At 42.6% G+C, this 26,343-nt stretch overlaps 1 protein-coding gene across 1 annotated transcript; it reads right to left on the bottom strand.

Moving 5' to 3' along the window:
* Positions 1 to 25,887, bottom strand: C5H4orf54 (chromosome 5 C4orf54 homolog). Its single transcript, XM_066280359.1, has 2 exons — positions 19,435 to 25,887; positions 1 to 4,306 (listed from the first exon to the last, which is right to left on the bottom strand). Exon 1 carries the CDS (start codon positions 24,866 to 24,868, stop codon positions 19,478 to 19,480), a length of 5,391 nt encoding a protein of 1,796 aa, XP_066136456.1. The 5' UTR covers positions 24,869 to 25,887; the 3' UTR covers positions 1 to 4,306; positions 19,435 to 19,477.
* Positions 25,888 to 26,343: the final 456 nt, after the last annotated feature.

Raw genomic sequence — 26,343 nt, 5'->3', positions numbered from 1 at the left:
TAAAAGACCATTACACAAGATTGCACAATCACCTACAAATGCTAGCAGTTAAGGTAAGGCTAGTCTCACAGAGTCCGTCTGGGTAGTTTTCTCCATATGCAATACACTGATAAATGTAATTCTCAGAGCTGTTGCGCTGGCTCACGGTCCCACTGGCCAAGTTCAGTGCATTCTGTAACTGAGTCACATCAGACCAACTTTTGGAAGTAGGAACTCTTCCACCAAGATTTCAATCTTGAAAGCAGTTCAAATTTTCACATTCTTTCCATTTACCACTAGGTTTTTTTCATAGCCAAGGGTATAATTCAGCATTATCCAAAGTCTTTCTCCATTCATCACACAATTTATCTTCTCTGTTTGGGACATAACTTCCTCAGTCTTCACATGCTTTTCAACCACCACTGTCTTTACTATATAGTAAGCTGATGTGAATTTCAATACAGAAACCTACACCTCCAAAGGGGGAGGGAAAAAGGACCACCTGCTAGAAAATAGATATGAGTATGATAGGTAATTTCAAAGAGCTCTGGAAAGGACTTTTTGCCATTAACGCTAGCCTGTAAAAAGCAATTATGAAACTTAAAAAAATCAAATTAGATGTGTTGTGTGTGTTTTATTCTGCACCATTATGAATTAAATAGGAATAAATTTAATAATATGCTGTAGTTGACATGAACGAGAATATTAACAGCTTACTAATACTGCTGTGAACATTCAGATCGCTTCTGAGACACGAGCTGTACAAACAAATCCAATCTTCAGAATCCTCCCCTGGGCCTTATAATCACACATGCCACACATAAACACACTTTTCCCCCAGAGTCTGCACTTCTGATTAGATTCAAGCTTAAGGTACAATTGAGCAAATGCTACATGCTTTATTAATGATTTTATGCACCTGTGAGGTCTACTTAGGACCCAGAAGTCAGTTAAGAATATAGAAACAGTCTCTTGAAAATATATATCATATCTATATGTATACTTCCTTAGAAATTATGTAAAAGACTAACATATTTTATGAATTTAATTTTTTAAAACAAATCTATACATAATTTAAAAATTTCCCCCTCAACAGTACTGATAAAATACAGGGCACCTTTTTCTTTCAAGTATTTGGGTAAAACAGCATACCCTGAGAATTTGGGGTGCAAACCTACACCTTGTAAACTGTAGAATGAAACTCCTCAAGCACCACATAGGAGAATGTATATGATGATAGTTTTTAAACACAGAGACTATTATTGAATGTGTTTTCTCATGCGTGTGTGTGTGTGTGTGTGTGTGTGTATACTTATCATGAGATTATAGTCAATCTACCAAGGAATCAATACTGTCCTGCAGTCCAAAGTATTATTTCAGGTAGCATGAGCATTCAATTTGTATTAAACACATGAAGTATGAAAATAATTTAAACACATTAAGTCTCTTTAAGAGGCAAGGATTATAAAGCCAAATCTGAAATTAAGAAAAACATTGATAGTACTAGGCATTTCCTAGAGCTATAAGGATGAATTTGAAATGTGTGTTAATATTTGAGATTTATCATAGAGATGTCAATATGTGATTTGTTTTAACTTATTTACTCAATGATATACAGAGAGCCATATACACAGAGACATATACAGACATACAGACAGTCTGTAAGTTAAATCACTGACTGAATATCTGAGCTTTATGTAACCCTGAGGGAAATTTCAGTGAGTGCTTTTAAGAAAATACATTCTGGTGAATTAAATTATCATACTGGTTACAAATGTGTTCAGTTTTCCAAAAATAATTCAAATTGAGCATATTTCAACCTGACCATTTAACCAACAAGGAAAAAAAGGAATGGGTCAAGATTTCTACACACAACACTCTGAAAAACTGAGTCATACTTGTAGCCATAAGAGAAAATGGCAAAAGGCAAACTCTAATTAGATTCCAGCTCAAGGCACTCTTTAGTAGATGCCATATGCTTCACAAACAGTTTTGTATATTTAAAACATAAGAGAGTTCAATAGCTAAAGGGACATTGTATGGGTGATAGCTGTGTGGGTTAGAAGGTTCATAGACTCTTATTCTACTTAACTTTGGTTGAAAAAAGAAGAGCATCACCACTGTTTTCAAATATCAATGCAATCCCAAGAAATGATAAAACAATGACAATGAGGATTTACCTCAAGTCTTTAAAAAATGTTCCTCCCTATCATTTGAGGTAGTATATGGCCTAGCAGCTACAAAATTATCAATAGATATTGTCATATTCATAGAATATTATTTTAAATTTACATTCTTAACCCCTTAGACATTTACTACAACCTTGTCAGCTCCTCAGAGGACTTGGCCAACAAGTGAAAAGTTCTCCTTTCTTTCCCAGTGTCTGTCCTAGTTTATCTCAATGTGAGAACTTAAGGTTCAGATCTGCTGGTGATAAATAATGATAAATAGCTTATGGGGCTTGGTAGGTAAGAACATCACCACATAATCTAGGAAGGAAGGGTCTCACTTTTGGGGGAGCTGGCAAGCAGTTGACTACTCAGCATGACCTCTGGGTTTTCCTAAGTCACACATAGTTTTAAAAGTCTTATCAATTCTGGTATTACCCATCCAAATCCTGTGTAAGTTGCACCAGATATTTTCAAATACTGTTTTGAGTATTATAGGTTTCAGACCTTTGAAATTGGCTCTACTTTTTTTGTTTCAATATTAAGTGACCTCATAGTCAGCCAATCTCTACTGAAAATGAGGGAGGGCTGATGCTTTTATCTAACATATCTGTATTCTATTTTTTAGGAAAAATATTCCTTAATGGAAATCCCTGAAATTGAAATTGAGTTAATTTTTAAGAGTCTGAAATAGGAGCATGACTACCATGTAATGAGAGTACATAAATTATACAATAATCAGTCTCAGAATATTTTACCCACACCTTCAGTCATGAATAGCATAAAGTTCTGTGGCTTCAAGAACCATTTTTAACCAAAAACCAAATATTGATGACTGTTAAAATCAAAATAAGGCTTTAAAAAATTACCAGAATAATTTATCTTTGAACAAATCAGTGAAGAAGAGGAGATTCCTTAAATAAGAAAGCCTGAAGAAAATTTTAAGGTATTTGTTTAAAGAGTAAGAAATAATCCAATGTAATATTTATCAAATATATATTGACACACATTAATTCTGATAAGCTAAATATTTATCTGATCAATCAACTCTTTAAGACTCACTGTTAACACTCACTAAAATAACCTTCAGATTAAGTTACAACTGAGACAATATTGAATGTTGATGAAAAATTCTGTGATTTGGACTCTCAACATCTCTTAAAACCACAAAGAACAAGTGATATAATCCTCTGTCACTGCTATTGGTATGGCTGGGGTTGGAGAGAATCAGAGCTACTGTATAGGAGCTTACATTCTACCTTATCACCCCAAACCCATCACTCTTAGGATCCCAACAGCAATCCATGAGAAATGTAAATGAATTTCTCATGGAGAAATCCATGAGAGCCAGGAGTATGCAACTACGGAGGGAATCATTGAAGAAGACAAAGAAATGCTATATGCTAATAACAAAGTTTGTGTTAATAGAAGGAAATAGATATTTTATACCTTCCTGAGACTAAGGACATAATTTTAACTATAACCACGGCCTCTTCAGTGTTTTAAGCAATTCTATTTTAAGGCAACAAATAGTGTCACAACATTGTACAAATGGGAAAATTTAAAGAAAGCACAAAAGTTAAAACCACTATTTTTCACAATAACATCTGATCATGCTAAACTCAATGAAAGAACATGTAGAATATAATGAAGAGAATGACTAAGCTTGACTGTTATATGATTTAAAGTGAGGACCCATCATATTTAAAATCCAAGCATGTGCTGGAATTCTGCCAGCTAGTCCTCATGTCTCCAGGAACCTATCAGGACATTTGGGAAGCAAGTTATTGATTTGCTGGCTTGGTTTACAGCAAAAGCCACCCCATTGTTGAACTATGAAAATACTTAAGGGATTTTTTTTTGTGTGTGTGTAGCCTAAAGGAGTAAAAGATAAATAGAAAGTTTATATCCTGTATTAAAGTACAAAAAGAAACAATTTTACAGGGGAAAAATGCAACCATTCAATCAGTTTAGTAAAACTAAAACAACACAAACTATCTTAACAGGGTTGTTCAGGAAAATATAGAAACTTACATAGTTGGTATATAAGAAGCCAAAATTAAGAATAACACATGTAAAAGAAGTGTTTCAGATGAATTTTTAGTGGTGTTACAATGCAACCTTCAGATTAAAGAAGACTTCATCTTTCTGTCTTGCTCCTATAAATAAACATAGATAAGAACAAATGGTTAGTTCTAATAGTAAAATTTACTTGTAAAGAAACAAGAATAATGTCAAAATAAAATTTATTTAATGATTTGTCTGATTTCAATATTAATAATGATGTTCACATTTTAAAATGTATTTGGCAAATGTGTTTCTGAACTTACTAGACATTATACTGACTTCAAGAAAGTGCCCAAAGGGGAACTTTTCTTTGTAAATTGAATGAAATTCAATGAATTATACAAAAATAATCTTAGGGTGACATCAGAATAAGTGTGGCATGAAAAATACTCCCGATCTCTCCATTAAAATTTCAACAAATTGAATAACTGTAACACAGTGAAGAAACCCCCGCTGGGCTTTCAGGAATGCCTGAAAGATCCATGCACTGAATGGACTAAAGGTGGGATGGGTTGAAAAGGAGGATAGAAGATAAAATGAATCGAGTGGGCTCTAGAAAGGAGACAAAGCCAGAGTGACTGGTTTGTTTTTTGTTTTTTCTCTGCTGGACTACAGAGAGGAAGGAAGCTCAGACTGTTTAGATTTTGTCTGAGAAGTACAGAGAGGGAAACCCGGAGTGACTGGGTCTCCTTCTGCTTGGAAGAGCAGTGAGACAGACAGGCAAAGGTGGAGATAAACCAAAGCAGTCAGAGCACAAGGTCAGGGCCAAAGTTTTCACAGTCTGCTTGCAACCCACACTCAGCAGAGACAGAGAAAGCTAAAGTTCATCCCTCAGCCTCCCAGATCTTACCTCCCTCACCTTGCAGTATAGAGAGTGCCAGAGACAAACCCCACTGCTAGCTCTCCAGAGAGGCTCTCTCCCCTGAAGAACACAGGTTCTCCATGTCTGGTACCCAGATCTGTTAAGACATGGGTAGAAATGCCTAGAAGCCTGAGTTCACCATTGGTAGAGCTGTAAAGTGGGAAGTCAAAGCCATAAGGCCCTCATAACATGCCCCATCCACCAAACAACTGCAGCCCCATCTAATCATTGCAACAGAAACATCTTAGCAGAGGTCAGACTTCACAGAGCTAAAATTTGTAATACAGTAAAACCTACTAGAAGAAATCTCTAAAACCTGAATTTATTTTTCCTTTCTTTTCCATTCTTTTCTTTCTTTTCTCCTTTTAATTTTATTTTTTTAATTTTTATACTTTTTATTTCTATTATTTTGTGAGTATTTTGTTTTTGTTATTTGTTTTTGGTATTTAATCTTTTTTGTGATTTTTCTTCTTTAATTGTCATAATTTAAAAAATTTTTATATTTTTATTGTACTTTTTCATTTTAATTTTTCATTTTTTTAGTTATTATTTTGTTAGGGTTCTTTTTTTTTTTTTTTTACACAGAGACAGAGAGAGAGTCAGACAGGGACAGACAGACAGGAATAGAGAGAGATGAGAAGCATCAATCATCAGTTTTTCGTTGCGACACCTTTGTTGTTCATTGATTGCTTTCTCATATGTGCCTTGACCATGGGCCTTCAGCAGACCAAGTAACCCCTTGCTCGAGCCAGAGACCTTGGGTTCAAGCTGGTGAGCTTTGCTCAAGACAGATGAGCCCACACTCAAGCTGGCAACCTTGGGGTCTCGAACCTGGTTCCTCTACATCCCAGTTCGATGCTCTATCCACTGCACCACTGCCCAGTCAGGGCTTGTTAGGGTTCTTAACAATACCACTCTCACATATCCTCAAGGATGAATAAATCGAATACCATGGCTACAGAAGACAGAGATGTAGTTCAGAAAGAAAATGAGAAATCTCCAGAAAAAAATCTCAATCACATGGAAACCTCAGAGTTTAATAATAGAGAATTCAAAACTGAAGTTTTAAAAATACTTAACAAGAGGCAAGAAAACACCAATAGGCAGCTTAATGAGCTCAGAAAACAAAACAAAAGCCTCACCAAAGAGTTTGAAACTTTAAAAACAGAGAAGAACTCAATACATAAATTGAAAACTGAGCTAATAAAACAAGCCAGATAGAGGAAAGAAGCAGTGACATCAAAGACAGGCAACTAGAGATGCTATAAAAAAAAAAGAGAAAGACTCATGAATTAAAGAAAACTAAGAGAGCTCTATAAGAATTGTCTGACTCCATCAGAAAGAGCAATATAAGAATAATGGGTATATCAGAAAAAGAAAAGAGGGAGAAGGGAATGGAGAACCTATTCAAATGAATAATTAATGAGAATTTCCCAAGCCTATGGAAAGAGGTAGAGCCTTTAATCCAAGAAGAAGAGTTACCACAGCCCAAATAGACCTACTCCAAGGCACATCATAATAAAATTGTCAAAAATCAATGACAAAGAAAGAGTTCTCAAAGCAGCTAGAGAAAAGAAAAAAATAACATATAAAGAAAAGCCCATTAGGTTATCATCAGACTTCTCAGCAGAAACTCTACAAGCCAGAAGAAAGTGGACCCATACATTCAAGATACTGAAAGAGGAGAATTACCAGCCAAGAATACTATATTCATCCAAGTTATTCTTTAAATATGAAGGAGAAATAAAAACTTCTACAGACATACAGAAGCTGAGGAAATTTATCACCAGAAAACCCCCACTGCAGAAATTACTCAAAGGGGTTATTCGACCAGACACAAAGAACAGAAACAAATCATAACCACAAGTAAAATCTCTAAAAGGTCACAATAAAAATATGGGTAACCTGTGACAATAATAACATAAAAGGGGAGAGGATGAAGATCTGCAGTAGCAAGGGAGGATGGAGTGCAGAAGCACTCATAAGACAAAGGACTCTTGTTCATATGAACATGTTTCTTTTAACAACCTAATGGCAACCGCCCATGAAAAACCACTACTGAAATACACAGCTTAATAAAAGAAGAAACAGGGAAAAGAAATATTGACTATCGCCAAACAAAAATGAACAGAAGTACAAAAGAGAAGAACCAAACAAGACACATAGCTACCAAAAAACAAAACATAAAATGGCGATAGGAAATCCTCAAGTGTCAATAATTACCCTAAATGTAAATAGACTGAACTCACCAATAAAGAAGCACAGAATAAGAGATTGGATCAAAAAGCACAACCCAACCACATGCTGCCTCAAGAGACACATATAAGCTGCAAGGACAAAAGTAGGCTCAAGGTGAAAGGTTGGAAAATCGTTATCCAAGCTAATAATATCCAGAGAAAAGCAGATGTAGCCATACTCATATTTGACAATGCTGACTTCAAGACGACAAAGATAACCAGAGACAAAGATGGACACTTCATAATGATAAAGGGGACATTATATCAAGAACACACAACACTTCTTAATATAGATGCACCAAACCATGAAGCACAAAAATATACAAGACATCTACTAACTGATCTAAAAATAGAAGCAAACAAAAACATAATCAGACTTGAAGATTTCAACACACAATTGACAGCTTTTGATAGATCATCCAAACAGAAAGTCAATAAAGAAATATCAGCCTTAAATGATACACTACACCAAATGGACATAACAAACATTTCATTCCAAAAATCAGATTATGCATTCTTTTTTAGTGTGCATGGAACATTCCCAAAGGCAGACCATATGTTGGACCACAAAACTAACATCAACAAATTCCAGAAGATTGAAATGATACCAATCATATTTTCTGAACATAAGGCTTTAAAATTAGAATTTAACTGTAAAAAGTAAGTAAAAAAACCCCACAAAAATGTGAAAAATAAACAACATACTTCTAAAAAATAACTGGGTCAAAGAGGAAATAAAAGAAGAAATCAAAAGGTATACACAGACAAATGAAAATGACAATATGACACATCAAATTTCTGGGATGTAGCAAAAGCAGCAATAAAAGGAAAATTTATATTATTACAGGCTTATATCAAGAAACAAGAGAGATCCCAAGTAAACAACCTAACATCACATCTTAGGAAACTAGAAAAAGAAGAACAAAGGCAACCCAAAGTGAGCAGAAGAAAAGAAATGGTAAAAATTAGATCAACATTAAATAAAATAGAGAATAAAAATCTATAGAAAAATTAATACAACAAAGAGCTGGTTCTTTGAAAATATTAATAAAATTCATAAACACTGACTAGAGTCACTAAGGGAAAAAAGGAAGGACTCATATATACAAATCCAAAAAGAAAAATCCAAATTCAAAAAAATTACCACAGACATCATAGATATATGAATGATTATGGTAGAATATTATGAAAGATTATATGCCACAACCAAAGATTATAATTCAACAACCAAGAAGAAATGGATACATTCCTAGAACTATACAATCTTCCAAGACTGTGTCATGAAAAATTGGAAAACCTATATAGACTTATAGGCAACTAAAAAATAGAAACAACTATCAAAACCCTTCCTGCCTGACCTGTGGTGGCGCAGTGGATAACGCATTGACCTGGAAATGCTGAGGTCGCTGGTTCGAAACCCTGGGCTTGCCTGGTCAAGGCACATATGGGAGTTGATGCTTCCAGCTCCTCCCCCCTTCTCTCTCTCTCTGTCTCTCTCCCTCTCTCTCTCCTCTCTAAAAATGAATAAAAAAACAAACAAACAAACAAACAAAACAATTATTTAAGCCTGACCAGGCAGTGGCACAGTGGATAGAGCGTTGGACTGGGATGCAGAGGACCCAAGTTCGAGACCCTGAGGTCGCCAGCTTGAGCACAGGCTCATCTGGTTTAAGCAAAGCTCCCCAGCTTGGACCCAAGGTCACTGGCTCGAGCAAAGGGTTACTCGGTCTGCTGAAGGGCCACGGTCAAGGCACATATGAGAAAGCAATCAATGAACAACTAAGGTGTTGCAATGTGCAAAGAAAAACTAATGATTTATGCTTCTCATCTCTCCGTTCCTGTCTGTCCCTGTCTATCTGTCTCTCTGTCTCTGTAAAAAAAAAACAAAAAAATCCTTCCTAAAAACAAAAGTTCAGGATCAGATGGCTACACTAGTGAATTCTACCAAACACTCAAAGAAGATCTGGTACTTATCCTTCTCAAAGTCTTCCAAAAAATAGAAGAAGAAACAATAGTCACCAACACATTTTATGAGGCCAACATAACCCTCATACCAAAATCTGGAAGAATGGCACACAAAAAGAAAACTACAAACCAGTATCTCTAATGAATACAGATGCAAAAATTCTAAACAAAAAACTAGCAAGTCGAACACAATAACACATTAAAAAAATAATGCATCACGATCAAGTGGGACTCATTCCAGGAGTACAAAGATGCTTCAACATATGGAAATCAACATAATACACCTCATCAACAAAAGAAAGAACAAAAATCATATGATTCTATCAATAGATGTAGACAGGCATTTGATAAGATACAGCATCCTTTTATGTTTAAAACACTCAATAAAATCAAAATAGAAAAAAAGCACCTCAACATAATAAAGGCCATATATGAAAAACCATCAGCTAATACCATACTACATGGTAAAAAAAAAAAAAAGAAAGAAGGCTTTTCTTCTAAAATCTGGAACAAGACAAAGTTGGCCACTCTCTCCACTCCTAGTCAACATAGTTCTGGAAGTTTTAGCCAGAGTGACTAGGTAAGAGAAAGAAAGAAAAGCCATCCATATTAGGAAAGAAGAAGCAAAGGTATCACTTTTTGCAGATGACATGATACTGTATATAGAAACCACCAAAGACTCCATCAAAAAAAATAAAACTATTAGAAACAATTAAACAATACAATAAAGTAGCAGGATACAAAATCAATATACAAAAGTCAACTGTTTTCCTATATGCCAATGATAAAACATCAGAAAATGAGTGCAAAAAAAATTCCTTTGACAATTGCAACAACAACAAAAGTAAACACCTAAGAATAAATTTAACAAAGGACATGAAGGACCTATATACTGAAAACTACAAAACATTATCGAAAGAAATTTTAAAAAATGTAATGAAATGGAAAAATATTCTATGTTCATGGATTGGAAGAATCAGCATAATTAAAATGGCCATATTACCCAAAGCAATATACAAATTTAATGCAATCCCCATCAAAATACCAGTGTCACTTTTTAAAGAAATAGGACAAAGAATTACCAGGTCTGTATGGAACCATAAGAAACTCTGAATAGCCAAAGAAATCCTGAGAAAAAATAATGAAGCCAGGAGTTTCACACTACCTGACTTCAAATTATACTATCGAGCCACAATAATCAAAACAGCATGGTATCGGCAGATAAACAGACATACAGACCTATGGAATAGAATTGAAAGCCCAGAAATAAAACTACATATATGTAGACAAATCACCTTCAACAAAAGAGCCAAAAACACACAATGGAGAGAAGAAAGCTTCTTCAATAAATTGGAAAGCCGTATGCAAGAGAATGAAACTGACTACCATTTGTCCTCTTGAAAAATGAATTCAAAATGGATCAAAGACTAAATATAAGATCTGAAACAATAAATTACATAGAAGAAAACATAGTCACTAAACTCATGGACCTTGGCCATAAAGAACAATTTATGAATTTGACCCCCAAAGACTAGGGAAGTAAAAGCAAAAATAAGTGAATGCAACTATATCAAACTAAAAAGCTTCTCTACAGCAAAAGAAATATACAACAAAAAATATAGGCAGCTAACTAAATGAGAGATAATATTTGCAAACAACAGCTCTGATAAGGGGTTAATATCCAAAATATATAAAGAACTCACAAAGCTCAACAACAAACAAGCAAACAACCCAATTAAAAAATGGGGTAAGGACCTGAACAGACACTTCTCCCAAGAAGACATACAAATGGCCAACAGATATATGAAAAGATGCTTATCTTCACTAGCTATTAGAGAAGTGCAAATCAAATCTACAATGAGATACCACCTCACATCTGTTAGATTGGTTATTATCAGCAAGACAGGTAATAACAAGTGTTAGGCTGTGGAGAAAAAGGAACCCTCATTCACTGCTGGTGGGAATGAAATTAGTACAACCATTATGGAAGAAAGTATGGTGGCTCCTAAGAAAATTAAGAATAGAACTACCATATTACCCAGCAATCCCTCTACAGGGAATGTACCCTAAAAACTCAAAAACATTGGTACATAAAGACACATGTACCCTGATGTTTATCGCAGCATTATTCATAGTGGCCAAAACATGAAAACAACCAAGGTGTCTCTTGATAGAAGATTGGATAAAGGAGATGTGGTACATATATACAATGGAATACTACTCAGCCATAAGATATGATGACATAGTGACATTTATGACAACATGGATGGACCTTGAGAACATTATACTGAGTGAAATAAGTAAATCAGAAAAAACTAAGAACTGTATAATTTCACGCATAGGTGCGATATAAAACTCAGACTCATGGACATAGATAAAAGTGAAGTGGTTACAAGGGGGAGGGGCATATGAAGGGAGGGTGTAAAAAGAAACAAATATAAGGTGACAGAAAATGATTTGACTTTGGGTGATGGGTATATAATATAATCAACAGTTTAAATGCTATAGAAATGTTTACCTGAAACCTATGTACTCTTATTGATCAATGTCACCCTGTTAAATGTAATTTTCTAAATAAAATTTTAATAAAATTTAAAAAATAATAACTTTTAGAGTGAAAGGTTTAGTTTCATTGAAATCATCCATAGCACAGATAAAACAGTGAAATAAATAAGTTTCTACAATATTACGCAGAACTGAAATTTACCATGAGTTAGCAATCTGGTTCAAGAGTGAATGAACCCTATACTAAGAATTATTGTAAAGGAATGATTACTGCCTAAACTATATGGAACTTCACCTGGTATATTTTGTTTAAAATGAGATGTACAGGTTAGAGCTTATGACTGTCCAATCCATTCCAAGACAAGAACTGACATTTCTAAAAGTTTACCGAAAATTACCCCCTTCGGTTGATCTCTTTCTCTGCATGGTACATCTACTAGCACTTTTGCCTAAAGAACATTTTTAAAAAACATTTGAAAGTTGATATTTGAACATAATATTATAAAGACATAAATAGTGTGCCCTACAGGTAATATTTTGAGGGGTTAAAAAGACTATCATGTGAAAAATAACCTGCAAGAAGTATCAAAGAACAGTTATCTAATCAATTACATACAACCACAGTAAACCAGCAAGTCATCTTTTAACCCTGTTATCCAGAAACTGACCTGTTAAATATATGCTTTAAAAACAGTATGTAAGGACATTTATGGTTTCTTTTTTTTTTTTTTTTTTTTAAAGTGGCTCAGGGGCCACTTTTTTTTATTTTTTTTATTTTTTATTTATTCATTTTAGAGAGGAGAGGGAGAGACAGACAGAGAGAGAGAGAGAGAGGAGAGACAGAGAGAAGGGGGGAGGAGCTGGAAGCATCAACTCCCATATGTGCCTTGACCAGGCAAGCCCAGGGTTTCGAACCGGCGACCTCAGCGTTTCCAGGTCGACACTTTATCCACTGCGCCACCACAGGTCCATTTATGGTTTCATATGTATAATATGTGTTTAAATTTTATTCTTTTTGTGTTTTATATTAAGGAGTGATCTTCAGGATAAAAGGGACCATTGTGAGTTTTGTAACCTTCATACACTAAATTTAAGGTTTTCTATCTAATGACATAGAAAGTAGCAACAGGAAAAGAAAATATAAAAGGAGGAGAAGAAAATAGAAAACTACTAAGATTTACTTCTATGCAGATCAAAGGGGGTGGAGGGGGGCACTCAGGATGCTGAGAAATGGAAGAAGAATCTGTTTATTCAGTCTACTTCTACATTTTCATAGATCTGTCATCCAGACACTGCCTTTTCATTCATTCACAGAGTATCGGCAGAGGCAGAGGAATTTTATTTGAAATCTTGAAAGTAATATGTTGCTCCAATTCTTATCAAGTAGAAAATAATAAAAGCACCAGTTTAACTAACCAAGAGATTATGAAGATTCAACAAAGGTGAGAGGGGTGACTAGATGACTATACTATGTCATCAGGCAGTTTGGCCTTGATGATTTCCCATGATTATAGGCCCAGAATACATGACAGCTCAGAAGGGATGCTGGGCCAGCTTTTCCCCTCCGCCACACAGGCCTGTGCCCAGACAGAGAGGAGGATCCCACAGTACAGCTGGCAGTGTAGGCCCAGAGTTGTATAACATTCTGGAGAGCCTCGGAGGATACTAGAGTACCTTGACCCACAGCCAACTGACCTACCCCAAGGTCAGCCAGCTCTGACTGCAGAGCTGTGGAGATTGCATCCAGTTTGGAGAAATAAAAGGTTCCTAGGTCAGGCCCCTGATGCTACTCTCGGAGTCTACAAACATAAAGCTGATTTTCTGCTCTGGTGGGGACCCCTGAGTGATGAGGGGGTCCTAAGGCATTCATAAGGTTACAATCTCCAAAGCAGATGGAACTCTTACTATGTGCCATGAGCTATTTGATATGTCCTTTGTAATAATTTTGTTTGTTTAGTTTTTTTTTTTATTTTTCCGAAGTTAGAAGCGAGGAGGCAGTCAGACTCCCACATGTGCCCGACCAGGATCCACCAGGCATGCTCACCAGGGGGCAATGCTCTGCCCATCTGAGGCATTGCTTTACTGCAACCAGAACCATTCTAGCACCTGAGGTGGAGGTCATGGAGCTGTCCTCACAGCTGGGGCCAACTTTGCTCCAATGGAGCTTGGCTCTGGGAGGGGAAGAGAGAGATAGAGAGGAAGGAGAGGAGGGAGGGTGGAGAAGCAGATGGGCTTTTCTCCTGTGTGCTCTGGCCAGGAATCGAACCCAGGACTTCCATATGCTGGGCCATCGCTCTACCACTGAGCCAGCTGGCCAGGGCTGTAATGGTTTTATAATTTAGTCTTGACAACATTCTTGCAAGGCACCCCCATTTTAGAGTTGAGAAAACTGAAGCCCAGACAGGGCAAGTCATTTGTTCAGAATAGTAAGAGTGTTAAAATTTGGGTCAGGGCTGCCTGACTTTAAGGTGTATATTCTTGGGCTTTAGTCAAAGCACATGCAGCTTCCCCCACCTCTCCACCCTCGCCCCCAACTAAAAAGCATGAGGCCACTGACATTCAGAAGGAGAATCCCACCTTCAAGTGGATAACCCACCCCCACCTCTCCCCACATACACACAGAATTACCCCACCACTGAAAGCCATAGCCCCTAGATCTGCTGACACTGGCTCAGAATCCTCTTTGGGGCATAAAATGTTTTTATAACTAAAGACAGCTAATTTTTTAATCAAAAGAAAAAATATACATGGAGGCTTGATATGTGCTAGAGATGACCAGATTCAGGGTCAGTTTCTGACCTTACTCTTTTCTCTTTGTCCCAGATGATGGAAGAGGGACAATTCACAAGAAGGAGCTGAGCCGCGAAGGGCAGAGAGTAAGAGAAGGGCAGACAAGGATCCACGAGTCAGAGCATGGCCATGGAGCTCAAAGGGCCTGGGTTTTTACTGATCTACTGATTTGGGACGAGTTATTTCCTCATTTGTCAAATAGAGATGAAAATATAGTAGTACCTACTTGTTTTTAGAATCAGAGAGCATGATGTTAAATCTTGGTGTATAATAAATAATTAATGCAGATTAGCTATTTCTTATAATTTTTATTAATTTTATAGAGGGTAGAGAAGAAAATAATAAAGGCATCCATAAAACTGTGGAGAGAGACACAAAACTAAAAGCAAGAGGAAAGCTACAATGCAAGAAAATAGAAAGGAGGAAAAAAGCAAAAAAAAAAAAGATAGAGAGACATTAAGAAAATAATAAAACAACACTCATATGTAATAATTGGGAGAGGAAGTCACAACCAAGTCAGGGACAAATAGAAATCAATGAATTGATTCAAGAATGTAATTTGGAGTAAAGTGGACATGAAATGTCAAGCTGGCAGCCACCTAGCCTCCTGCACAAAGCTGCAATGAACGTGTTAGTGAGGGAGCTGGCAGGGTGCACTGGCCCTTTAAGCTGTCCAGTCTGTGATTAAAAATAAACTACTAACAAAAAAAGTGAGAGGGGAAGAAGCAAGGTGAGGCAATAGACGAAATCAGCTAGAAGTCAATGGGAAAGAGAAACCCACAATATGGAATAAAATCTCCCCCCCCCCCCAAAAGCAAAGAACAAAAAGTAAATTCTCAAACAAATAGCAAGGGAAGAAAGGAGGGGAGGTGACCAGTGGAACAGATGCCAGGGAGGAGGACCACCAAAGAAGAGTGGCCGTAGGGAGAGAAAGAGAAGGGGGCTGGAGAGCAATGAGAACAAAGCAAACTGAAAGAAAGACTGGGGATAGGGTCATTCAGGGTTTGGGTCCCAACTTGGCCACAAAGGGACACTGTGGTTGAAGAAGGCCACTTAACCTCTCCCAGAGGCCCAATTTCCTCTTGCAATTTTAATTCAAAGGAACAGGCTTTGAGGATTTAAGAACCTCTCTCCGGCCTCTTAAAACACTCTACACAAGTACCTGCCCCGAATCCAGCTCCCTTTCCTTCCACTTCAGCTGCTGACTTGTGGGGCTCTGTCCAGAGGGTGGAAATTACTCCAAGGAAGTAAGGAGAAACGAAAGACCAATTGTGAAGCCACAAAAGGCACACTCAGAAATGAAGAAGCAGATGGATAAAATCTCAAAGAAAAAAAAGACATTCAAATGTAACAAAATAATCATAGTGTTGATTAAAGTTTTCTTTTGTTATTATTACATTTTAATTTAATCTTTATGCCCTTGTAAATGGCATTTAGTATCATCTCAATAAAAATTTTAAAACAAAAATATGGCCTCTGTATGGGTGGGCCAGAGAAAGCATGAGAGTGAATAAGTCAGAGAAGGAAAAATAAAGCTATGTGCCTCCAATGCTAGAAAAGTAAAAACAAAAATAATCTCATTAGAAAAGGCATCCAAGATCATGTGGAGCTAAGACTTTCCAAACGAAAATCAATGAACAACAAGGGTCTAAACCAGAAAAGTCCTAACAAAAGGGGAGAAAGTAATGAAATTTTGCAACTGCTGTGCCTAGCGTACTGGTGTGTCACCGTGGGTTTCTGTTGTAACTATCTGGCCACTGGGCCATTGGATGTACCGAGCCTCGTCCATTTATCACAATCTCCAATGTCATTACTAAATAACAATAAAATAAGTAACATTACTAATTATCTTTTTAGAAGCAGGAAAGTCCCACCTATCAAAGCAAAACTAAAGGGAAATTTATAACAGAATAATTAGAAAGAAATAATAGCAGCTGGTTATACTTAAATATATAAATATAATATAAAGGGGGAGAAGGAAAAGCTCCCTGTTACAATGTACAGCTAAAAACAGATGATGAAATGTTTATTATTTGACCTGGAAGGAATCTTAAAGGTTAAGACAGGACTCAAACACTGGTTTTGTAGTTTAGTATGACTTCCTGCTCAAGTGTAGATTCCTGGCTGATGGGCCAGACCAGGTCACATGAAGTTTAGAGTCACTGCAGAGTACACTGTGGCTCATAGAGTATAAACATGTAATTCATGTTTGTTAAATGACTGAAGCAATCAGTGCCTTTTATCTAAACATTCATTTTCCAAATGTCCAGAGAGGCAGAGACTAGGTCCCAGGTGTCCTGGCCACCAGTTCAGATCTTACTGCACTCCTTTGCCACCCTTCCTTAGCTCCTGCCTCCTACCACAGAACAAACACACCTCGCAGCCTGCAGGGAGCGCAGTGTGGCCCTGGGGCTGAGAGCCACCTCCACAGAGCCGGGCTCTATCACTTTTTCAGGACTTGAGCAAAACCACTTTTCTTCTCTGTGAAATGTTGTAATTGGATCAAATTATTTAAGTGACTTAACTGAGAGGGGCTCATAAAACTAGAGGTCTTACCTCAAGGAAAATCTCTGGGATAAGGCTGGTTTTCAAAGGAAAGACTTGTCACATGGACCATTTGTATGAGCCTCAGCTGGTGAATGAGTACAAGGTAATTTTTTTATATAGCTGAACAGTGTTTAAAATGTTTTTCATACAAGGAAAAGAACTATACACTTCTCTATGTATCTGACTTTTCTTTGGGAATTAGCATAGGACTCTCAGGAAAGTGTGTTTGGAAGAACTTTTTTTTAGTTACCTGAGTTTTAATAATTAGATTTTTGCCTATACATGAAAAGCTAATAATCATTAGTTTCTCACTAGTCTTCCTAAATGGTGAATCCAACTTTTGATTTCTATCTTCAGGGATGTGAACTTAAATAAAAGTTGTGTTTTCAAACAGAGTTAAACTCTCAAAACAACCATAGTTCAAATCTTAAATACTAAAAGCTCTGATTTATATTTGCATCTGATGGAAACAACTCCTAGCACCTGCACATCTCACACAAAGGCCTTGCAGGATTAGCTGCTCCAAAATAGCCTCAGGTAAAACATACCACGTTTCCAGAAGATTAAGATGCTTCTGTTAGGTTACTTTTATTCTTCTGCAAAACTAATTCTCTCATTCTGAGTCTCTTCCACATGCATACTGATTGTTTTTTTCTACATCAGACAAAGATGCAGTATTTATCTTTAATGCCCCCTCCTTCTTTATGTGTGATTATCAGTGCCTACTAAAGATTCTTGGAGGGAAAGAGTTTGAATCATTTGTTTCTAGATTGCAAATAAAATGAGGATTGTGTTTTCACCTGAATTCTTTGAGAAAGAACCAAGCGTTTTTTGGTTAACAGTGGCCTAATGTTGTCTTGTACTCCAATAAATGTAAGAAATCCTTAATTTGAAAAGGGTTTTTAAATTTGCAATACACTGTTATATCATCTGACATTCAGATACATTTTGAAGAGCAGATATTATTGACACGGGTGTCACGAGTGCTGGATAGTTTGCAGCCCAAGAACACAGAGCTGGTGGGAGGAAGCAGCTGTGACTCTAATCTAGATCCTACTTCCTAATTTAAAGCTTTTTCATTGCCCAGTGAAACCATGGTCCTCATTATTCATCAGTTCAGAAAAGAAAGAAATGATTTATTTTATATATGCATAGAAAGGGTTTCTCTCCTCTCCATCTCCTTTCTTGGTTCAGTATATTTTTACCAGGGAGTGAAAGTGCAAGAAACATTTGTAATGTCAACACTTCCTAATCTGAAGAGAACAGGAGAATGAGGAGCAATCTATCCCCACAGTGCTGACATTTCTGTGCTCGGATCTAAAGTGTGCCCCTATCTTTCTTCTGTGTGTGACCTGATGTGTCCTGATTCAGGCTCACTTTTCCTCTCAAGTTCCGTGGACTGTATTTACAGCAAAGATTCCCGTCTATGAACTGAGATTAACTCGGGTGTTAGGGATCTACTTTATCTGATTTCCTTTAGGGGGGACAAGGGCAAGTGGCTTCTTTTCTGAAGAGAGAGAGAATGCAGACATGAAAATAAGCACCTTGTAAGGACTGGCAGCTGAGAGTCGTAGGTTCAGTCTGAATGACTGGATCAAATACAGTAGCCCTTTCAACGAGCCACAGCTCAGTGATCTCCGTCTCATAGAAGTCAAGTGTATGTGTGTGTGTGTGTGTGGGGGGGGGTTACACTAAAGACCTCAGTCTCATTCAAGAGAAAGTATTCTGATTGTCTGAAAACAGAATCAGAAGAGCTTAAAAAATAGTCTTTTGGTAAAAAGCAAAACTTCAAGAGGAAGATGTGGAGGAAGGACGGTAGCTTTCCCGCAGATTTCAGAAAACCCCTAACAAAAATATGTCAGTGTTTGACTCTCCTTACTGTTGAGGAACAAGCCTATGAACAGTGTCCCTAATGATCTCTCAGGATGTTCTGTCTTCTGTCACTGGTGCTGCCAGGAATAGAGGCTCACTCCGTGAAATCCAGACCGGGTTTTTGTTTCTCTCCCCTGTCAACCTTCACCAAAGGCTAACCTGACAGATCCAAGGTTCACTTCCTTCCTTCTCACAGGTGAGCAAACGCACAGGCAATCTGAAAAAGTCAAAGGGGAAAGGCCACAGGGACTGAGGAGCGGGGAGAGGTGAAAGCTTGGCAAGAAAATTACCTCCTTAATAATTTGGATGGGGTTTTGTTCTATTCTTCCAAAATGCCCATTTCTAGACAGCCTCCTCTGCTGTAAATCTGCCACTCTAAATACAAAGAAACAGGATTGTCCTTAATCTGTTAAACCTGATTATCAAAATCACATTCACTCACCGGTAGCAGCTCCAGCTCCCTCCTGTTTCCTGGTGACCGCTCATCATCTGTGCTCCACCACAAAGCTCATAGTAGTGCCGTCAAAGGAGGGGGGCGCAATAATCCTCGGCCCCAGGGGCTGAGAAGTGATGCTGATGACAGGTTTGCCGTGCAGCTGGGCAAAGCCCTTGGCCCCCACGAGCTGGGATGTGGCTGCAGGGGCTGCGGAGGAAGCGGAGGCAGGAGACTGACCCGAGGCCACGAAGTATGGTGCCTCGGTGAACTTGGCAGCTGCCTCTTTGTTGGGGGGCTCTGCGGCCATCTGGGAGAGCTCGCCTCCCCCTGGAGTGTGAGCAACTGGTGTGGGTTGCAGGGCACTGGGAGGCAGCACTGTGGGCAGAAACCCGGGGTAGATCATGTAAGTGGGTCCATAGGCCCCAGGACTCAGGGCCAAGGGAGGCACAGGGAGGGACATGGGAGCCACAGCTTGCTGTTGGGAGGTCATGGGCACATCCACATACTGCCCTGTCTCTGGGTCAAACAGTCTCCGGGTCACAGGCTGTACTGGTGTGTCCACCAGGTAGTACTGGCCAGTCGTCACATCCAGGAGCATCTTGCGCTGGGTCTGCTGCGGCTGTGGCTGCTGGAAGGGGTCTGTGGGGACTGGAGCTGGGCCTGCAGGTGCTGGGGAAGGCATGCCGGGTGGAGAGAAGCAAAGGACCTGGGGCTGGGTGCCCTGCAAGGTGAAGGGCAGTGCTGGCTGGTGGTAGATGGCAGTCTGTGGATGCTCGGGGCTCTGGGGCCCTGGAGGAGGAGCTACAGATTCCCGTGGATTGTTAGGTTTGGTAGGCCAAGCAGGCCGGCTGGTTCCACTGACCTGGGAGCCTTTGGGGTTACTGGGGACCTGGCTGCGGGCACTTAGTGGGGGCAAGCTGCAGAGAGTGGCCGTTGAGGAGGCTGGGGGTCCCTCTCTGCTAGCCCCAGGCCTGACCGGGAGCTCCCCAGCTGCAGAGCTGCCTTTAAGGGGGATGGTCAGGTAATTTTCACAGTCACTGTTGCTCTTTTCCAGATTGCTGCCGGTTTTCTTGTTGATCACCTCATCAAGAGGCGCTCGGGTGGCTGGAGAGATCTTGAGGGACCGGAGTCCCTGAGCCTTGATGCCCTTTGCTGCTGAAGGACTCTCTGGAGAAAGCCCTTGTGGGAACTTGCCAGCGACACCCCCAGTCTTCTGGGCGCTGGGGGCACTCACTGTGAACACGTTCCGGCTGCTGGGGAGTGGTGGAAGGGGCTGCAAGGGCTGGCTTCTCTCCACATCTTTGTGCACTGGGGGAATATAGAGGGATCGAGGCCTCTCCCGGGCCAGGCTCTCAAAGGCAGCTGCACGGGCAGACACACTCTCGGAGCTCGGGTTGGAGTTTCTCCGCTGCAGACGCTCCACTGGGCCCCCTCTCAGGACGACTCCGCCTTTGCTTCCTGTGTCCCGTTCTCCCATCTCGCCCAGCCGTTTGGCCAGCTTGTTGGGGTCCCCCTCAGCACCCCCGGCCCCTTCCTTCTCCTCACTAGCAATGAGCGACAAGACATGGCTGTCCGTCATCATGGGCAAGGGGTCGCTTTTGCGCTTCCACTCTTTCCTGTTGAAGCTGTACAGCTCCTCCATGGACCTCACTGCCGCTGTCAGCTTCTCCAAGGCATTCCGCGATGGCTTCGGGCCTTTCCCCTCCTCCTTGACCTCCTCGTCCTTGGCCTTTTCTGGGGTCTTCTGAGCAGCAGTTTTGGAGACGATCTTGAGCACAGGCAGGTATGAGCCCTGCTCGGGCTTATTGGGGGCAATGGTGGCCACCGGCAGCCTGCCAGATGCCCTGTGAACCAGGACTGTCCCTTCCGACGAGGAGGAGTTCAAGCTGCTGCTGTTGCCACCCCTGCACAGGCTCTCCCTCAGCTCTCGGTCCAGGCTGTCCTCCCTCTGGTTCACCACGGCCTGGCACGTAATCACCATGGGGGACAGAGATCTGGATGTACCAGCTGCGGCAGCCAGGTGCCTCGGTTTGGGCCCTGTCATCCCCTGCTCGGGGGTGACACTGCCCTTGTCACTGCTATCCCCTGACCCTTTGATGAGTTTCCTGACGTCTCGCACCTGGTGGAGGGGACCCTGAGCCTTGGACTTGTCTCTGACGTCTCTCACCTGGAACTGGGGCACTTTCTCCGGGTTGTCTCCCCGGAAGAGTTTCTGTTGCGCCCTGGTGTTGTCCTCCATGGTCCTGAGCAGGTGAGAGGCACTGCCACCGGCCAGCTTGGGCGTGAGCAGCTTGGCGATGTTGAAGTCGGAGCTCGGCTGCTGCACACTCCCCAGCCGGATCTTGATTTCGGGAGCCTTGGGCCTGATCACGGCCGTGGAGGTGGCCTGGGCAGCGGGGTACTTGGTGGCCTGTTTCTCCGGCTGCTTGTCCTTGGGTGTCTGCTGGATGTTGGGGACATAGAGGCGCGACATGATGGTGGACTTGCTGGCAGAGATCTCTCCGAGGTCAGCCCTCCAGTCACCTCCTTTGGGGAGTTTCAGCTTCCCGATGGGGGTCTTTTCTTCCTGCTTCTCGGCCTCTTTCTCCTTCCAGGACCGGAACGCGCTGTTCTGACTCCGGAGGAAGATGCCCTTGACGGTCTCGGATGCACTCTTTTTAATCTCGCACACTTCCTCCGTCTGCCCGTCGGCGATGTTTCGGCCGGAGCCTGCGTTGCTCTCCCGGGGAGCACTGGCTTTGAAGATGGGGGACTTGGACCCCGCCACGGGCCCGTCCCCACCCGCGTCCGACACGCTGAGCGCAGCGAGCTCGGAGCCGGCCTCCGAGTGGCGGGAGCCCTGCCTGTGCAGGCCCCTCTCCCGCTGCCGCTCCGCCCCGGGCGCGCCCTCGGGCTCCCTGGACGCGCCGGAGGGGTGCCGGTGGGACGTGTCCGTGACTTCCCCCCTCTCCATTTTGAACTCATGTTCCCGCTGCATCTTCTTGGAGATGACATTCTTGAGCAGACTGGACGCGAACGTGGCCTTCTTCTGGGGGCCGTCGGCGCGGGCGGCGGGCCTGCTGTGCTCGGAGGCCTCGGAGCCGTCGTCCGTGCACTCGGACCCGGGGCCCTTGCTGCAGCCTCCGGGGGCCCCGCAGGGCCCGGCGACGGAGCTGGCCTTGCTGTCACTGCGCACACTCAGGGGCTCGAGCAGGGTGACCACGCGGGAGCCCGTCCGGACCTGCTTCTGGAAACCCAGCGGCGTCTCCACGTGCTTGATTTCCCCCTCCACTTTGCTGACCACGAACTGCAGGGCCTTGGCCTGGGCCTTCCGGGCCTGGACGTACAGCTGGTCGGCGGAGGCCCGGGCGCCGCCCCTCCTCAGGCCCGCGGCCACCGCGGCCGCGCTGCTCCGGAGCAGGCTCTGCTCCACCCTGGCCCCCACGCCCCCGCATTTCAGGTCCAGGAAGGTGGACCAGCGCCCAAAGCCGACCTCGGAGAGCGTGGAGGACTCCCGGGAGCTGATGTTCAGGGCCTCGAAGTAGGGGTAGGCGAGGCTGCGGAAGGCGCGGGCGGTCAGGCTGCCCACCTCCTTGTCCGCGTCGTCCAGCTCGCTCACGGCGCTGGAGGCCCCGCTGGAGTAGTCCGCCAGCTCCTTGGCCCGCACGGCCCCGCAGCGCGTCTGCAGGCGGGCGGGCACGGCGATGAATCTCCTCGCATGGTCCTGAGCCACGGCGGCAGCCGGGTCCTGCTTCAGTGAACTTGAACTGTGTTCAGCTGTGGAGACGCGGAGGCTCATGTCGCCTTCATGCTTGGCAGCAGAAATACTGTTTTGCTTTGCACGCACGTTGCTAGGCTCATTTATAGCCCGGGAGGTCGGTTTGATTGATAGGAGGATCTGGCTTGCTGCACTCCCACAGCTGCTTGCTGCGGCTGCTGCCCCTGGAGCCGCCTCCGGGGGCTCCGGCAAGGGCTCGGGCCTGGTGGCCATGCCAGGCCCAGTGGGTGGGGGAGTGGGGCCCCCGGCAGAGGGGCCGCTGCCCACTTCTGTGCTGCTGGTGTCGCGCCCGCTGCTGCCTGCGTGCGGAGGGTCGCTGCTGGAGGGGCTGGGTGTCCGGGTGGTGGTGGTGCTGGGAGTGGTGCTGAGGTAGCAGCTATTGTCCTCTTCTTCTGTTGGGGTGGTGATGTCCCCTGGGGTCTCGTCGCTACCACCAAAAGAAGCATAGTCCACGAATGAGTAGATCACGTTGTTGTCCTCGAAATCCCAGTGGGAAGCGAGCCCCACGTCAAAATCCATATCCTGCTCCACCTCACTCAGCTGGATCTCGTGGGTGGTGATATAGTGAGCCTCCTCATTTTTTAGGGGAGCCCTGCTGCCTTGAGACTTGGCAATAATGTCCCTGCACTCTGCTCCATCTTCCTCTCCCCCTCCCCTCCTTCCTCCCCCACCTCCTCCTCCGGCTTGTTTCCCTCCCACTCCTCCCCTGGGCTGGCAGGTCACTGCGCTCTCACCACTGTCACTCTCAAAGCCTAAAGATGAAGACGAGGTGGCCGGAGCCCCTGTCGATGCGGTGGTTTCAGCCAGCTTGAAAAGGCCACCTTCTGCTTTGTCCACCAGGGAGGAGCAGGAAGAGGAGGAGGAGGAGGAGGAGGAGAGGTTGCTGCCCTCATCAGTGCCGGAGATCTGGGATCTGGAGAGCTCGGAGGAAGCAGGATTCTTCTGAGGGGTTGGTGCCTTGCACTCTTGACCGCTGGATTCATCTTGGGCTTTCTCCTTGGGGCTCCTAGAGGCCCTTTGATCCTCAGGTGAGCATTCCAGAGTCAGTTTCACAGCCCAGGGACTCTCCCTCTGTACTCCAGCTGAAGTGCACATCTCTACATATTTCGCTTCTTGCTGAGAGGAGGAGGCTGGTGGCTTGGGCAGTGGCTGCAGCTGCTGCTTGAGCTCCTGGCTATCTTGAGCTCTGCTCACCCCGTCCCCCACCTCCCGCAGTCTGGCCTGCGGATTCAGCTCCGGAGTGGTGGCTTCCATTCTGAGCCCTCGCCTAGGTATTAGCGAGAGGAAGAAACAGTGGTGAGCACTGGGGCTGCCCTGGGTTCCTCCCTGGTGCTGGAGGGGCCACAGAGTTGTCTGAGACAGGGTCCCAAGTGCCTGGACTGGCCCCAAGGCTGCTGACACCACTGCCTCTGCTGCCACCACCTCCCAGTTCTTCAGCCACTGTGACGGGGCTGGGGCAAACCTGAGGGAGGTGGGAAGGCTCCTGGATGGGGTGGCAGAGGTGGCCTGCAGCTGGAGGGCTGCTCCTCTGGCCGAGACTGTGGCCACCTTCCTGTAGCTGAGCTGTCCTGTCTGGTTGTTTGCCTGGCACCGTCGGCAGCTAGGAGCACGAATGCCATCGACCACGGAAGGAACAGCATCTGTACGTCGACCCCGGGACTCCCAGAAATGAAAGGAAAGCATGTGCTGTTTCTTGTGAAGCCTTGTCCTTTTCCTGGATGGGGCAAGAGTGGGTCACGTCATTCCAGAAATATTTTTAGTGTCTGTTCCCTAGTCATAGTGAAACCACACTTGAGGGCTCAGAGGAGGCTCTGCGATGAAAAGAGAAGGTTGAGGTTTGGAGGAAGACATGTGGGTTCTAATTCCAATCAAGCAAATGTCCTATGTAATCTGTTATAATGTCTAAGAAGTGTGAAATTATTCTTCACTCACTACCAGTTTCACTCCCAAGTCTGATTTAATGGGTGGCCCCTCCTTGTTCTTAAAGAAAATCCAAATTCTGCATTGCTTTTCAAATCGATTTAAGGACAATCCAAGACTGATTTCCAAATCTCCCTGAGACATATGGTAAGCTTTATGTTTGCCTCAAAAGCTAAGCATTTTCTCCCTTCTCATCTCAAATCAGATTAGTTCTGGTAATAAAACTTTTCATAGGAATAAAGCATTCTATCCCCTTTTTCCAGAAGTTATATTCCATAAAACATAATCTGTTTGTTTCAAAATAGGAAGAGTCCCTTCTGGAATTCTCACTGTGCTGACTCGAAGTACAAAAGGACAATTTTCAAAGACTTAAAGCATAATGTTTTAAACAAACTTTTAATTACAGTCACTAAAAAAGGAGCACAGAGGGTCAAAATTGACACTACTTCAACTCCAAACAATATCCAATCAATCTCAAAGAAAATGTTCCCTGAACTTCTAAAACTGTGACAAGACAATAAACCTCCAATTAAATATAGCCTGAGCTGCAGCCTCCTGATTCGGTTACACTGGCTGCATTCCAGACCTGCAGGGCACCAAGTCGATAGGCGCAGAACAACGAACACACTTACCCTTCATGAGTACAGTGCTGCTGGGAGGGAGGTTGACAAGAAATGTGACCTGTTGGCATGCCTCATAGAAATGAAGCCAAAATCCCAGTTCGCTGGCTCCGATGTACATCTATTTCAAACAATTCAGTAGTTGTGCAGGTGAATTTGCCAGGCAGCCCATTATGGGGATTCTGTGCTGGCCATCCTCAGTAAAGGTCCCTTGGGTGTTATCAGTGAGGAAACACGACTCTTGGTTTTGGTGAGATCTGGCCCTCATCACCTGCCAGGCCCAGTTCCACCACTATACATAGTCTATGTGTCACTTATGCCGATTAAATAAAGCACTATTTTAAACATCCACATTTGTGGGGCACAAAAATAACACCATCAACCGTCTCTTTCCAACATGAAAGCCACCCCCACACAGAAAAATGTTCCTTCCTCTGTTAGGCGTGGGGGTAGGTATGGAGTGGGAGCCCAAGCATTTACCTTCCCATACTTGAGCATCACATCCCTACAACTCTCCCCACAACAACTCAGGTCTGCCCACATCATTGCCTTAAAACGCTACATAGGGAAAGACTGGCAATATCAAGTATTGCAGTGTGGATATAAAGCCAGAGCACC

This window comes from Saccopteryx bilineata, chromosome 5 (genome assembly GCF_036850765.1).
Source record: "Saccopteryx bilineata isolate mSacBil1 chromosome 5, mSacBil1_pri_phased_curated, whole genome shotgun sequence".
NCBI lineage: Eukaryota > Metazoa > Chordata > Mammalia > Chiroptera > Emballonuridae > Saccopteryx > Saccopteryx bilineata.
This window is presented reverse-complemented; position numbering and strand designations above follow the sequence as displayed.